Source organism: Ostrea edulis, chromosome 7, assembly GCF_947568905.1.
Source record: "Ostrea edulis chromosome 7, xbOstEdul1.1, whole genome shotgun sequence".
In the NCBI taxonomy this organism is placed as follows: domain Eukaryota; kingdom Metazoa; phylum Mollusca; class Bivalvia; order Ostreida; family Ostreidae; genus Ostrea; species Ostrea edulis.
In genome coordinates, this window is record NC_079170.1 from 65,033,983 (window position 1) to 65,048,900 (window position 14,918).

The window sequence follows — 14,918 nt, forward strand, 5'->3', positions numbered from 1 at the left end:
GAGTAAACCCTCTCTCGAAGACCACAAAGAAATTAGCGACAGAAGACAAACAGCAATCCCGTAATAAAAGACCACACGAAGACGAAACAGAATATCATTAGCGTCTGGTTAAATACGGTGGTTTTTATAACTATCATGGTCAGTAAACATTAGAATCTTCTGAGGGGAAAAAGTCAATAGAATCCCGAAAGTCAACACTCCCACTTAGAGGTACAAATGATAAACTAGCGGCGGACTCCGTATTGAGTCACTTTATTGATTTGCACTTTGGCTCGGAGTATCTATGTATTTGGAAATACTTGTGAGATGTTCTGTTTATTATAGAAATAAGGAGTTCATGAAATATTTCAAAATTGAAATTTGAAACAAGAGACTTGTCGCAATGTCATGTCATACATAGTAAGAGGCAAACAAAAGAAAGACAAGACGAAGACCGAGATAGATCGTAATATTTTGAGGGTTATTCTTTTTATTAAACAAGAGTGCAGGAGTTATCTGTCTTAATCCTAACCATAATCCCCGGATTCCAGGACAAAAAGAAGTTTTCTAAACAAAAATAAAAGAAGGAATAGTCACAAAAATATGCACGATATGAAAAAAGGAGGTCCCGTGTTGCGGCAGGAGTGGGCACATTGAAAAAACTCGCTATGGCCCTGAGCACTAATTATAAGGTTTATAAATCTGTGGTACTTCACCTACAACTGATGACGTCTCAATATGAATGAAATGTAAAGCGAACAAATCAATTTTTATTTGTTTAATATGTATTTCATACGTTTGTTTGTGAAACAATCTACTTGTTTGGAAAACTTCTCAAACTGGCCTAATCTTCATTTCCACATGCGCCATTGAGTACTGTTGATGTTTCCATGGATACCACTCTATTCCGGTGCCCTCCAGTGTGGGTTCTCCAGACACCTCTCCCATGGTTTTCGGTCCGTGTGGAGTTCCTTTGAGAAACATGCCATTTAGGTTGGAGCTAAACATAGAAGAAGAATACGGCGATGATGTTTCTATTGTAACCAAACTTCAATCACGAGTTTCCACTCTCATCTCAGTTTCTGGTTGTTCGTCTGGCATTGTTTTTGCGATTGATATTTGGTATCACACACATACACGCACGCACGCACATGAAATTTGTTGAACGGTGAGCACATGTAGAACCCAAGATGAACGATTTGTTCGATCGATTATCTTGGGTGTTTTACTTATATCGAACTTATTTTCCATAACCTGGTAAGAAAAGGGATGGTTTTATTTAAGCAATGAATAAATTTTGCAGTGCCGATATCACCAGCCTACATGAAAGCTATTTTTTGAACACTTCCCAGAACAGGTAAACAATGTCGTGAGAAATGGGATACGTCTGTGCATACATGTATGGAAAGGGGAAGATAACTAACATTGATCAATCTCATAACTACTATAAGAAATACAAAATAGAGAGTTGGGCATCACGGACCCTTGGATATACCAGAGGTGGGATCAATTGCTATGGAGGAGTGAGCATCCCCTGTCACACCCGTCGTTAGCCCATATCAGGTCAGGTAAACGGAGTAATTCGTACTAAAAATCAATGTGTAAAGAGTGGCCTAACAACTGGTGTGAAACACGTCGGACAGTATTTGTACATTTGTGTATTGGCAAACTAGATCGTTATAACGACCACAGAATTTGCGAAATGTTTTATTTATATACGAGACTGTTGAAACCACTGTAATATCAACTTGTTTATGAAAGGTGAAGATAACGAACAGTGATCAATCTCATAACTCCTAAAATCAATACAAAATAGATAGTTGGACAAACACGGACCCCTGGACACACCAGAGGTGGGATCAGGTGCCTAGGAGTAGTAAGCATCCCCTGTCGACCGTTTACACCCGCCGTGAGCCCTATATCCTGATCAGGTAAACGGAGCTATCCGCAGTCAAAATCAGTGTGCCACGAAAGGTCTAACAATCGGTAGGAAACACGTTAGATAACATTTGACCCAATTGTTGTATTGGCAAACTAGATCGTTATAACGACCAAAGAATATGGGAAATGCTGACTTTAATCGAGACTGTTGAAACCCCTGTACCATCAACTTGTTTATCAGTAGCCTGCCTCGATTTAAAAACTGATCATGCGCAGAACAAGCTCTTGCGTATGGAATCAGTTGAAAGACAAACACAATATGCAATTGATAATGGAGAATTGCTACATAAATATGGATAGTCGATGATGGAGAATCTGAAGTCATATCGTTTGTCACAAAGTTGTGTTGTTAGTTTGCTGTTGCCATTTATGTTCAATAGAATATCCAAATATGAAGAAAACATGGAAGACTCTGTGCTCGTTTTTATTTTATATCACTGGGATGTCTCGAATCGACATATAAATGAAAATGAGTATTGTTAATAAATAAAACGTCGTTGATATACTAGTATCTAAATGTCGAGTTGAAAGGCCACGGCAAGTCTAGAGATTTTGTTCTCATATGAAAGGTGAAGCTTTTCAATAAAGCCTTCCTCGTAAGAATACAAACATCAGGTTAGCCAATAATAACGCACAATTTGTGCTAATGGGAATTCCAACAGACTTTTGGAAGACTGATCACCAATGACTATACGTAACTATTGTCGATGAGGAACTCTAACATCTTTTTAATATCAGTTTCAGAGTACTCGTGCGTGGAATCAAAGTGGTGTTTAACAAAGTAATTTATTTGGACGACTGCGCACAACATATGAATATATCCATGTACTGGTTTTATTGAGAAAAAAACCAGCTGTCCATGATGTCAAAAAGCCATGTCTTTTATTTATCTGAGTTTCACGTTTAGACGTTGCGAAAAATTTACACGTTTTGAAATTATGTCTCGCTTAAGGCAATGTCGTGGAAATAAATCATTAATAAATCCAACAAAGCAATATCGTAGAAATAAGGCTTCGCGGAATACTAAGAGATTTACGGTATTGCAAAAACGAAGCCACGAAAATCGAAGCATGAAATGAATTTCACAGTATTCTATATCTTCTTCACTTGTTCCCTTGGGGAACCGGGTTAGAATAGGTCCTCAGTACCCCTTGCTTGTCGTAAGAAGCGACTAAATGGGGCAGTCCTTCGGATGAGACCACAAAAACCACGGCCTTGTGTCATAACAGGTGTGGCACGATAAAGATCCCCCTGCTCAAAGGCGGTAAGCGCTGAGCACAGGCCTAAATTTTAAAGAGAGAGGGGGGGGGGGGCGTTAAATGATGTAAAATCAATCAATCTTCAATCTTCACTTGTATCACTTCTGTATAACTTGAACGTTAAATGTATTTGCTATACCTGTAGCAGGAATTAAACCACCATCCCGACTTCAAAAGTTGGGCACAATTCATAAAAGAGTTATCCCGATCCCGATCTGGTGTGCTGAATCTGTGATTGTTATGACGTAGTAGACTGGACGACGGGTAATTAAACGAATCCCCTGCAAATCAAATCAAACTGGAAGTAAACGTCAACATATATCTTATTCATCTAAACATGCAGCATAATGATTCTTCTCCACCCCTGCTTTGTTGTCCTCAAGATGGCGGGGGATATGTATTTAGTCCGCCTGTCTCTCCTTTGTCTGACTGCATTTTACCCCTAGTCATGACATTTAAACTAGACTAGGAGAGGCCACATTTGGTGAACTGAGATGACAAGGTCTTTCTATCACCGTTGAAGGTCAATATCACTAATCTGACGAGGTTAAGGCCAAATTTGCCGCAAATCGAATGTTACGACGTTCCGGGTCGTTGTGCTGTTACTAATGGACGGTGTGATTTAGTCCCTGCGGTAGACGTAGTTGTCATCTACTTACACAATGAATACAACAATTTTATAGATGAGTTTAGATTTAATGCAGCTAGTGTTTTACATCTACCATTGTAGTTTAAGAATGTATACTACAGTGACATAATGGTTGGCTTCCTTTTATCTCAATGTTTCTTATATTGACAGACAAACAAGTATTTTAGTCGTATATATGTGTCATTGGAATACTAGTACCTGCAGTTCCCGAGTATTTGCCAACAGTCATGGTGTAGTCTGTGCTTTCGTCACTCAAGTAAAAATTCTTATATTCTGCGAATTCGATATTCCCTGACCAATCCATCACTTTGATGTTGAGGATGTTATTTCCGGCTGCAGTGAGTCTGTGGATAACCTCGTTTCCGAGCCAGAAGTCAGTAGTAAGGACCCCAAATCCATCGCGATACTCCGTCCAGTTTCGATTGAAATCTACAGGTGCGCCCTGGCGTCGCTGTATCACTGTCCAGCGCCCCCCGTCGTGGTCAAAATCGCAGTAAACTTTTTTTGCATTTCCTGGAATATGATAAGGTTTCGCCTTATTCAAACTGATATGGTTCTTCTAAATCGAATTTTACCTCAAAATATTTATGTCAGTATTCATGATACATATGTTTGTCTTGTCATAAAAAAAATGCAGACTCCAACCACATGGCTCAAAACAAGTGTTGTTGCATTAAATTAAGAAACAATACCATAGTTACCAAGAAATAGAAAAGGGGTTGTTTGGGTTATTTAGATTGAAAGTTGCCGTGATTATTGTGACATCTTTCTTCAATTTACGTTTACGTCTCATCATGTAGAGAGGACAATAATAAGTCTGGTAAGCTCTCCACTGATGTTTAAAGAAATACATCAGTAGAGTCGATTGAATCATGAAACGAAGACAAATGTTTCCCAGTGTAATGTAATGTACATGATGCTGATGTGTTGCAGAGGATGGATGTAAATGTAATGTCCATGATACTGATGTGTTGCAGAGGATGGATGTAAATGTAATGTCCATGATACTGATGTGTTGCAGAGGATGGATGTAAATGTAATGTCCATGATACTGATGTGTTGCAGAGGATGGATGTAAATGTAATGTCCATGATGCTGATGTGTTGCAGGGGGTGGATGTAAATGTAATGTAAATGATGCTTATGTGTTGCAGGGGGTGGATGTAAATGATGCTGATGTGTTGCAGAGGGTGGATGTAAATGTAGTGTAAATGATGCTGATGTGTTGAGGGGGGGGGGGTCAAATTATTTTAGCTTACATTGGACCTTGAAGTTCGTAAGTAAAGTCTAGACCGTGAAATACCAGTAGGCGTGTTTCATTGTTTACATACAGCAATTACTTTGAATTAATGAAAAACAAATTTATTACGTAAATATGTTTGATTGTGCCGTCTATATTTTGCCTTTTCTTATCACGAAGTACATTATTTTAATACAGAGAGAGAGAGAGAGAGAGAGAGAGAGAGAGAGAGAGAGAGAGAGATTCAAATACAGCCGTAACTATGAGGCGATGGGTTAATGTTGAAATATAATATATGCAAATCAGTTGTATTTGAATTTCGCTACTTGCCTCCTATGTTCACATCGAACACACCGCTGAGTGTTTGTCCCTTGGCGGCCAAATCAGCACAATCACGTGACACCGATATCGCTGTGAAATATATGATTCATAGACATAACGCAAACTCTATTCATTGGGTTAAGCTGTAGATCTGTTTTTTAATGATGCAAAAATATCGAAAGTTTTCTGAGGACACGAAGAAGTTGATAGCCATTGTCTGAAAAGCAGAAAAAATCTCTACAGCCCAGTAGCTAAGTACTTCGTTACTAGCTTGAAAATACGGGTGTACATGTATATCTATGGCACGCCAAATTCACAAAAATGAGCTAAACATAGTTTCACAGTTGATAAACTAGGTTTATCGACTGTAAACTATAGTTTACGAACTGTAAACTATAGTTAACGATTCGTTAACTATAGTTTTCATCCGTAAAACTATATTTAACGGTTGTAAACTATAGTTTACAAATGCTAATCCAAGTTTATCTGTCTTTAAATAAAAGTTAACAATAGATTTTGCTGATAAATACAGATTCACATTTGTAAACTATAATTTACATTCGTTAACTATAGTTCACAATTGTTAATGCTAGTTTCACAAATTGTGATACTATATTTATTAGATAAACTATGACTTGTAAACCGTAGTTTACAATCGTGAAACCGTATTTATCAGATAAACTATGTTTTGCAATCGCTAATGATTGTTTTCATTGTTAATTATAGTTTACGCTTGTGAAACATAGATTATCTGTTAACTATGGTTTACAGATGTGAAATATAGATTAACGTCGTTAACTATAGTTTACGGTCCGTAAACTATAGTTTACAGTCGATAAACCTAGTTTATCAACTGTGAAACTATGTTTAGCTCATTTTTGTGAATTTGGCGTGCCATATATATCTAATTGCTGTGATAAAATTTAGAAATTCATTTCAAAAGTAAGGATTATCTCCCTCATTCATAGCTCTGATCCTTAAATGAATTTTGACTCCAGTCTTTGGCACTCTGGGTTTTTTTTTTTTTTTTTTTTTTTTTTTTTTTTTTAGCTCTTACAAGATTACTGTTATTTCGGATTTCCAATATTTCAGCTTGAGCATCACTGAAGACATTATTTGTCGAAATGCGCATCTGGTGCATCAAAATTGGTACCGTGTAAGTTTTACATTACGACCCCTGGGTCGAGGCTTCTGCTGGTGGACTGTTAGTCTCCGAGGGTCTCTACAGTCCATTAGCTAAGTACTTCGTTACTGACTTGAAAATACTGATGTAAATTTAATTGCTGTGATAAAATGTACAAATTCATTTCAAAATTAAGGATTATCTCCCTCATGCATAGCTCTGATCCTCAGACGAATTTGACTCCAGTCTTTGACACTCTGTTTTTTGTTTTTTAGTTCTTACAAGTTTACTGTTATTTCGAATTTCCAATATTTCAGCTTGAGCATCACTGAGAAGACATTATTTGTCGAAATGCGCATCTGGTGCATCAAAATTGGTACCGTATAAGTTTTACAGTATAAACATGAAAGAATTTTTTACAAATAATGTAAACCGTGTGCAGACGTATTCTGAATTCTACCACAGTTATTGCAAATATCAAAGGAATGCCGCGGTCATTATTCTACGATATACCTGCATACGTATTAACTGAGTAAGAGAAAATTGATACACATCTCGCTTGCACTCCGAGGTTTGCTAATGTAACAATAAAGTCAATGACTGATAATTAAATTTTATAATCATAAAAATGAATCAATATACTGTATGTTGTAAAACAAATTCATAAATGACTGAAGACCATTTGTCAATTAATTTATAAACCAATCGTCTGCATTCCGAGAACGATACACATGTCAACATGGCGATGCACAGACAAGTTTTCCTTGAACTGTATTCAACGAAATTGATATACCCCGTTAACATCAATCTAAATACTTGATATTTTTTTTTTCAAAAAGTAGATTTAAAACCATTTCACCGTTTTCGTTAGCAAACAATAATGTAGGCCGTTTCGAAAACTGTCGTGACGTTATGTACAGTGACCTAATTCGTAGCTATATAGAAAAGCTATTGGCTGTACATATTTCTGAGCCGTAGTAGAACAGAAATAAAGTTTTTGTTTTCGTGTATTTTGTAGGATAACCTCCTTGGTCTCAAAATATTGTTTGGAATATAAAAGCCTCGGCTTTTCTATTTCAAAACATTTCTCAACTTCGCAGGTTATCCTGCAAGATACACGAAAACACGATCTTTATTTCTTAAAACTTTAACCATTTTTGTTACCTTTCACAAGTTCAATCTCGATTTATTTATTTCACTTGCGATAAGGTATGATCATATGGTAATTTCCCCAATTAATTTGACTTGGACATCGGATCTAATAAAGTAAAAAGGCATTATTTAAATTATCTTATCGAGTAGCAATTATTTCTTTTAAAATGAAAATAACTTCAGTTTGTCTGCAATATTTTCCTGACTCTTTAAGAAATATACGAATATATGAAGTTTACGTTGTTGGTGCATTTTTGTATCGTGAAGGTATTAGCTATTTTAAAATACCGGTATAACTTAGGCCTACCTCTAATAAAGCTTTAAACAAGCGTGACACGATCACATAAATCCAAAATGGGATGAGATAGACACGGAATCTCCATATTTCGGAAAAATTATCGCCCTAAAAAATCAGAAGAGGGGGGGGGGGGGCAGTAGTATCCATACTTCAGGTGCTTGGGTATTGACATGTGGCAATTTGTATCATAAAAGATGATCATGCAGAGATAGCTCTCATGTGCTTCTATTGTTTATACCTGTTTACACCCATAACACAAACATTCCGTAGGAATATGTGTTTACTTTATAGACACATTTAGGTTTTCTTGCAGAACGAGTTGAAAGGTCAGTGTTTTCATCGAGAGAAAAATGACACAGCGTAGGTTTATCATTGGCAAATAGTGCTAAAAATAGATATCGATGTTTCGAATACCATTTGATTTATTTTTAAATCATAGCATTAGAACTCGTCTTGTGTCTTAAAGTTTGCATGTTCCTCAATACCTGTCAATGAATAATAGTAAAATTAAATAGAATACTTTATCATTTGTGACGGTTATTCATCTTCATGGTAGAGTGTTTAATTGTATGTTATCTTTTATTCAATAAGCATTTTACAGGTCAAGAAAAAGGGAGGGGCGATACGGTCCATCATTTTTCAGCGAAAAAATCTAAGGAGTTACTCTACATCGTCATAATGGCTGACTTCCTTTTAAAACATGGATGAAAATATAAATATCAGCAATATTTGTCTATTCATTAAAAAAATTATTGCCTAGCTGAGTAGCACGTCGACTGCAGGGGTTTTAAATTTTTTTCACATTGCTTTCTACTAAAACTGCATTTTTTGACTAAATAAAGTAAATTTGAAAGTTTTCAATTTCAAAATAGTGTTGCATATATCCTCCACTTTTCATCCATATCAAATTTCTCTGGTGTAGCATACCTCCTTAAGCCAAATCTGGTCCCCTACAATGACTTTCAGTTACTGCTGAAAAGATTGAGATTTTTCACAGATGTCTTGGAAGTAGTGTTATTCTTAGTCAGGGCTGTGACTGAATTTCTCAGAAATCAGAGGAAAACTGGTCAAAAAGGGAGGAAAACACCTCAGCTACCTGGAAAAATATCATTTTCTGTCACTTTAGATCAAACCCAGAGTGTTTCATTTTTTCAAAAATTGAGGCAATCACACTTTTTCCTTTGAAAAGAAGAAACATCACATCCTTGTATTATAGATTTATCATTCGTGATAATAATGCAGTGTGGTGCATGGTCAGTTAGACATGACATAGGCCTCGGAATCCATTCAAGGGGAGGGGGGGGGGCGCTAGGGCTAGGGAAAGGGTTAACCTAAATAATATGCCTCTCTCTCTCTCTCTCTCTCTCTCTCTCTCTCTCTCTCTCTCATAATTACCTGGCGGGGTAGGGGTCGCAGTCGTCGTTATTAATTTTGTTGTCGGTATCGAAGGAGTAGGTGTTGTCGTGGGTACCGTTGTCAAGGCGACCATGTTCTGCTGAAGTGCTGAAAACTGTGCAGACAAGTTCTGCACCATCGAAAATAATTGTTTGTTTTGAATTTTTAGAAATTCGTTTTCCTTTGTAAGAGCGCTACAACATGAAGTTGCATTTGCAATGGAAGACTCCAAAACAGATATCCGCTGCTCGTGTTCATCCAAATTTTGGAATACGTACACCTGGCAATGAACTAAAAGATCAATACTGGAGAAAATGGCCCAAATCAAAACATAACCCGCCATGTTTGATTCGTGTTGCCTGACCTTGTTTGATAAGGAATTGTGGTAATATGGAACACATTTAATCAGTGTATTTTCTTTGTGAACGATATTAAACATATCAAGTTTAAGGACACATGACACAAACAAAGGATGGATACATGGGTTGGTGTACATATTCCTTGACTTATAGTTTGGTAGTAATTAAGAATGTAAACTTCTTGTAAATATTCTATGATGTTCACAAGTTAAAATTCATTATGGTTACCCCTCCCTACATAACTCAATTTTTGAAGCAAGTGTAGTCAAACTGAGGGATTTCAAAGAACCCACTTCATATATGTATCAAACTACCTTAGGAACTTCTTTGTTACACACACAAAAAGAAACTAGCTTCTGGGGAATTCCAATTAAACTCTTTGTTACAAACACAGAAACTAGCTTCTGAGGAATTCCAATTAAACTCTTTGTTACAAACACAGAAACTAGCTTCTGAGGAATTCCAATTAAACTCTTTGGTTACAAACACAGAAACTAGCTTCTGAGGAATTCCAATTAAACTCACAGAAACTAGCTTCTGAAGAATTCCAATTAAAATCTTTGTTACAAACACAGAAACTAACTTCTGAAGAATTTCTGAAGACTCCTCCATTTTATTCCTTATAACCGAAAGTCCTTCATTTACACATAAAAACGATTCCTTAAATTCAGAAAGAGATTCCTTATATTTACAAGCTGTATTTGTGAAACACTGATACCCCTGTGTGGCAGCAAAATAATTCTGGCACCCAAAGGTCTTATCAAAGGGATTACTCCTGTGAAATATGAAATAAGTCCCACATGTGTATGTGATGGCCAAGGTTAAAGGTTTTTTAAAAGTAGGTCAAATTCCAAGGCCAAGGTCATAAGGTAAAAAAAAAATTGTTACCTTTAAGAAAAGTCTTGTTACAAGAAATATGAAATCCCTATCAACATCCATTCAAATGTTATGGCCAAGGTTAAAGATTTTGCAGACAAGCAGACTAACAGATGGACAGACCAAAAACTGTTTTTAAAAAAAAACCAAAAAAAAACCTGCTGTTTGTTTCTTATTATACCTATGTCCTTTTTATGTATTTAATTATTCCTAAGGGTTGTTTTAAATTGTTTCATATGTTATTAGGGTAATCATATCATATCGCTATATATTAATAATAGTATTTATGCATTTTAATTCTGACACTATGAATATTTTATTCACATGTATGTGCACATCGATTTTATATTATCTTTTCTTTCACATTTGTGAAGCGCTTTAGAGAACTAATGTTTTAATAACAATTACAATTTATATGCCCCCGAATCTCCAACAATATACATGTGTACTATAATTAAAAGAACGTTTACAACTTGGAAAATAGTTTATTTCTGTGAGTACATTTTCTTTATCATAAATAATGAATTTACCAGATACGGAGAACCATGGTCCTTCCACTTTCTTACAACTTTCATTTTCTGTTATTTTCACGTGCAGAGTATGGCACAGTGCATGCCTGATTGGCGCCCCTCCCCTTCACTTTTTTATAGAAGTTTTGAGTGTTATGAATGTAAGTTTCAAGAACTGATGGATTGATCCCATGTAGTGATGGACGAATCCCTCCCCCTCCCCATTTAAGAGGGTAAAAGTTTGCCCAAAATAATTCCGTGATTAGTGTTTGTTTTTAAGGCCCCGCCATCACGGGCACTTGGGGCATGGATTATGCCCCCCCCCCCCTCCCCACCTTATTTTTTATCTAGCCTAAGATGGAGACTTTTATTTTTCTACTTATGTTTTATAGAAATGCATTAAAGATCATCACAAAATGTAATTTTTGTCTCTGTTATGTATTAGTAAAATTCACGGTGACAGTGATTTCTTCTTGTAATCCCTGATAGCGTGATTTTTACTAAAACGTAACAGACACAATTTTTTTTTTTTTTTTTTTTTACATTTTTGGATGATCTCTAGTGCAGTTTTACAAAACATAAGTAGAAAAATATAAGTGCGTGGATCCCAGATCAGAAAATAATAATAAGGTGGGGTGAGGTGGAGGGAGAGGTTATTAATGCCCTAAGTGTCTGTACCCGCCCTATGGCGGGTGCCCTGTATTAATCACTGCAGTTCGTCTGTCAGCACTTTCTACGGCAAGCAATAACCTAAGTTTCCTAGGGAAGATTTTCAGAAATTTAATCTATACGTAATACTTGGATTAGGCAAAGGTTCGTCTGTACAGAGTTCTGGGACTTACAATTTTTTCTTTGTATTACATAAAATGATGCACTTTCTACGGCAAGCAATAACTTGAGAAGATTGTCATAGAATTTGAAGGTCGGTCCGTCCGTCTGTCTGTCCATCAGCACGTTTTATGGGTACGATAACTTAAGTTCCGTTAAGAATATTTTTTTAAATATACTTACAATATGTAATTCTTGGATATTCAGATTTATCGCGGGTCCTTCATTACGTCACTGTTTTCTAGTTTATATGGTCTTTTTTATTATTTATTTTCTTTGTTAAGAAATTTACAAAGTCAATTTCTTCTCCGGCTGCACGCTCCTCAACAGTTCTACCTTGTAAATTCACGCACCGTCTCTGTTTTACTGAAATCGAAAATCATTAAAACAAACTTTTATAGTGGGTTTCTTTTTATAATATTGAGTTTCTTTGAAATTCTGACCCTGAAAAAACAATTGATTTTTCCTTACATGTATATTCAATGATATCCGTGTTGAAAAATGAGGTCATAATTTCCCTTTGAACTGAATAATAATTTGTAATCTAGCCTCACAGACAGGGTTAATATTCACACTTTTCTCGAAAAATCAGGAAAATATTAACTTTTCAGCAGTATAATTTTAATAGATACATGTACCATCGGCAGAATGCACGGTTATTTTGATACATTTGGTACGTATAGAAATCCGAGATCGGAATCGAGGCATGTCTGAGGACAGCTTCTAAAAATATATATTTTTGTCAGTTAACTGGGGGGGGGGGGGGGGGGGGGAGAAAAATGAACATGGTTGCAGTAAAAAGGAAAGTGATTGCCCTACATGTATGTCTGAACAATAGATGTATTACATAATAAATATTAATCATTCTTATAGACATTGTTCATATTGGTGTTTAAATAAACGGAAAGATTTCAAATTCATCTTGATCAATCAATGTTTTATTTTCTTGCAATACAAAGTAAAGCATTAAAAAGGAGTTCAACTCCACACCAGATAAGAATGACACCTCTTCAGTAAATATCGGATAATCATCACCAGCTGTGTCATACGTCGTTGTATTATTGGATTCTTTGTAAAAAAAAAAAAAAAAAAAAATCAAATAAATCTTTAAGGTCCACATTACATTTTTGTTTGTTACTATTACAACCTGTGTTCAATATCTTCCAATATTCTTCTGGGTTTGACGTACGTAGATGACTCAATCTTTTCTTTATATATCTGTTCAGTGACTAGTTCTTGCTTGTTTTAACAATCTTTTATAATATTTTTCTTTATTGAACAAGTCCTCCTTGAAAATAGTACCATCATATCGGATAAATAGCTGTTTTGTATTGCTTTTCTATACTTCTGTCTAGCAGATTTACAGTATTTGGTAATCCATGGTTAGATTTACAGTATTTGGTAATCCATGGTTAGACTTACAGTATTTGGTAATCCATGGTTAGACTTGCAGTATTTGGTAAGCCATTGTTAGTCTTGCAGTATTTGGTAAGCCATGGTTAGATTTACAGTATTTGGTAAACCATGGTTAGATTTATGTACAGTATTTGGTAAACCATTGTTAGACTTACAGTATTTGGTAAGCCATGGTTAGACTTACAGTATTTGGTAAACCATGGTTAGATTTACAGTATTTGGTAAACCATTGTTAGACTTACAGTATTTGGTAAACCATGGTTACACTTACAGTATTTGGTAAACCATTGTTAGACTTACAGTATTTGGTAAACCATGGTTACACTTACAGTATTTGGTAAACCATTGTTAGACTTATGTACAGTATTCGGTAAGCCATTGTTAGACTTATGTACAGTATTTGGTAAACCATTGTTAGATTTATGTACAGTATTTGGTAAACCATGGTTAGATTTACAGTATTTGGTAAACCATTGTAACACTTACAGTATTTGGTAAACCATTGTTAGACTTACAGTATTTGGTAAACCATTGTTAGATTTATGTACAGTATTTGGTAAACCATTGTTAGACTTACAGTATTTGGTAAGTCAAAAACTTCTTTTGCACTTCGGACAAATATATCACCAACGGTATCCACAATATTGTCAATGCATTTATGGGTTATATCAATATGATTAGAGTTCTAATTGATTCATCATGTCGCTTTTATCCTGAACAAAAGTCCTATACGTCAGTGTTTCGTCAACAATCCAGCTTTTTGCAACACTTGCATGTTCATTATAGGGTTATCTTCAGCTATTGAAAATTTGTTACCTGTTGGTTTGGGGGTTTTTCCACAGTAAGATTCAGTGTAACTCGAATTGTGTATCAGATAAAAGTGATGAAAACGGCTTAACAGATATTTCTTACACATATTGTACAAAATCCATCTTTGCAATGTATAAAGTAGTCTACAACACGAATTTTTACATGTAAATTCACCATAAGCATCCTGTCAATTGAGTGTATACATACTACAGTCCTTACATACGCTCAATAGCTTACCAAATTAATCTAACACATTATCTCTTGATTTTCTGTCTACAGAAAAACCGTAACAATTAATATCACTGACATCATAGGTATGAGATTTTAAAAGAACTTCATGATCATTCAAATTATCATTTAACTGTGTAAAACCCATGTAATCCTTTTCTGTTGAAACTGTACTATTGATATCGCGTTAGGCATATATATATATATATATATATATATATATATAATCGTTGTTGACACCTCTCATTTGTAACACACGGCTAGTCAACAGATGTCGTCACTGACGATGGTCAGACAAACGAGGACGTCATTACCAAGGTCAGACAACGGACGTCTCCATTGACCACGCGCGGTAATTGAGACCAGACGTGGAGAAGTGAAAGGAGCCCAGTCAGGGTTAATGATACCAGATGTTCAGCAGGAGTTGGCAATTCATGAATGGAAAGCCATCCCGCACCCCTGCATAATTTACACCCCCAAACCCCATGAACGTAAAAAGACCATTATAAATTATTAAATCAATCTTGTTGAACGTT

The 14,918-nt window shown here is 35.7% G+C and overlaps 1 protein-coding gene across 1 annotated transcript; it reads right to left on the reverse strand.

The window, feature by feature from the left end:
• Positions 1-770: 770 nt before the first annotated feature.
• On the reverse strand, positions 771-10,133 carry LOC125656378 (techylectin-5A-like). Its single transcript, XM_056145086.1, has 5 exons — positions 9,357-10,133; positions 5,398-5,478; positions 4,027-4,341; positions 3,319-3,460; positions 771-979 (listed from the first exon to the last, which is right to left on the reverse strand). Exons 1-5 carry the CDS (start codon positions 9,850-9,852, stop codon positions 814-816), a joined length of 1,200 nt encoding a protein of 399 aa, XP_056001061.1. The 5' UTR covers positions 9,853-10,133; the 3' UTR covers positions 771-813.
• Positions 10,134-14,918: the final 4,785 nt, after the last annotated feature.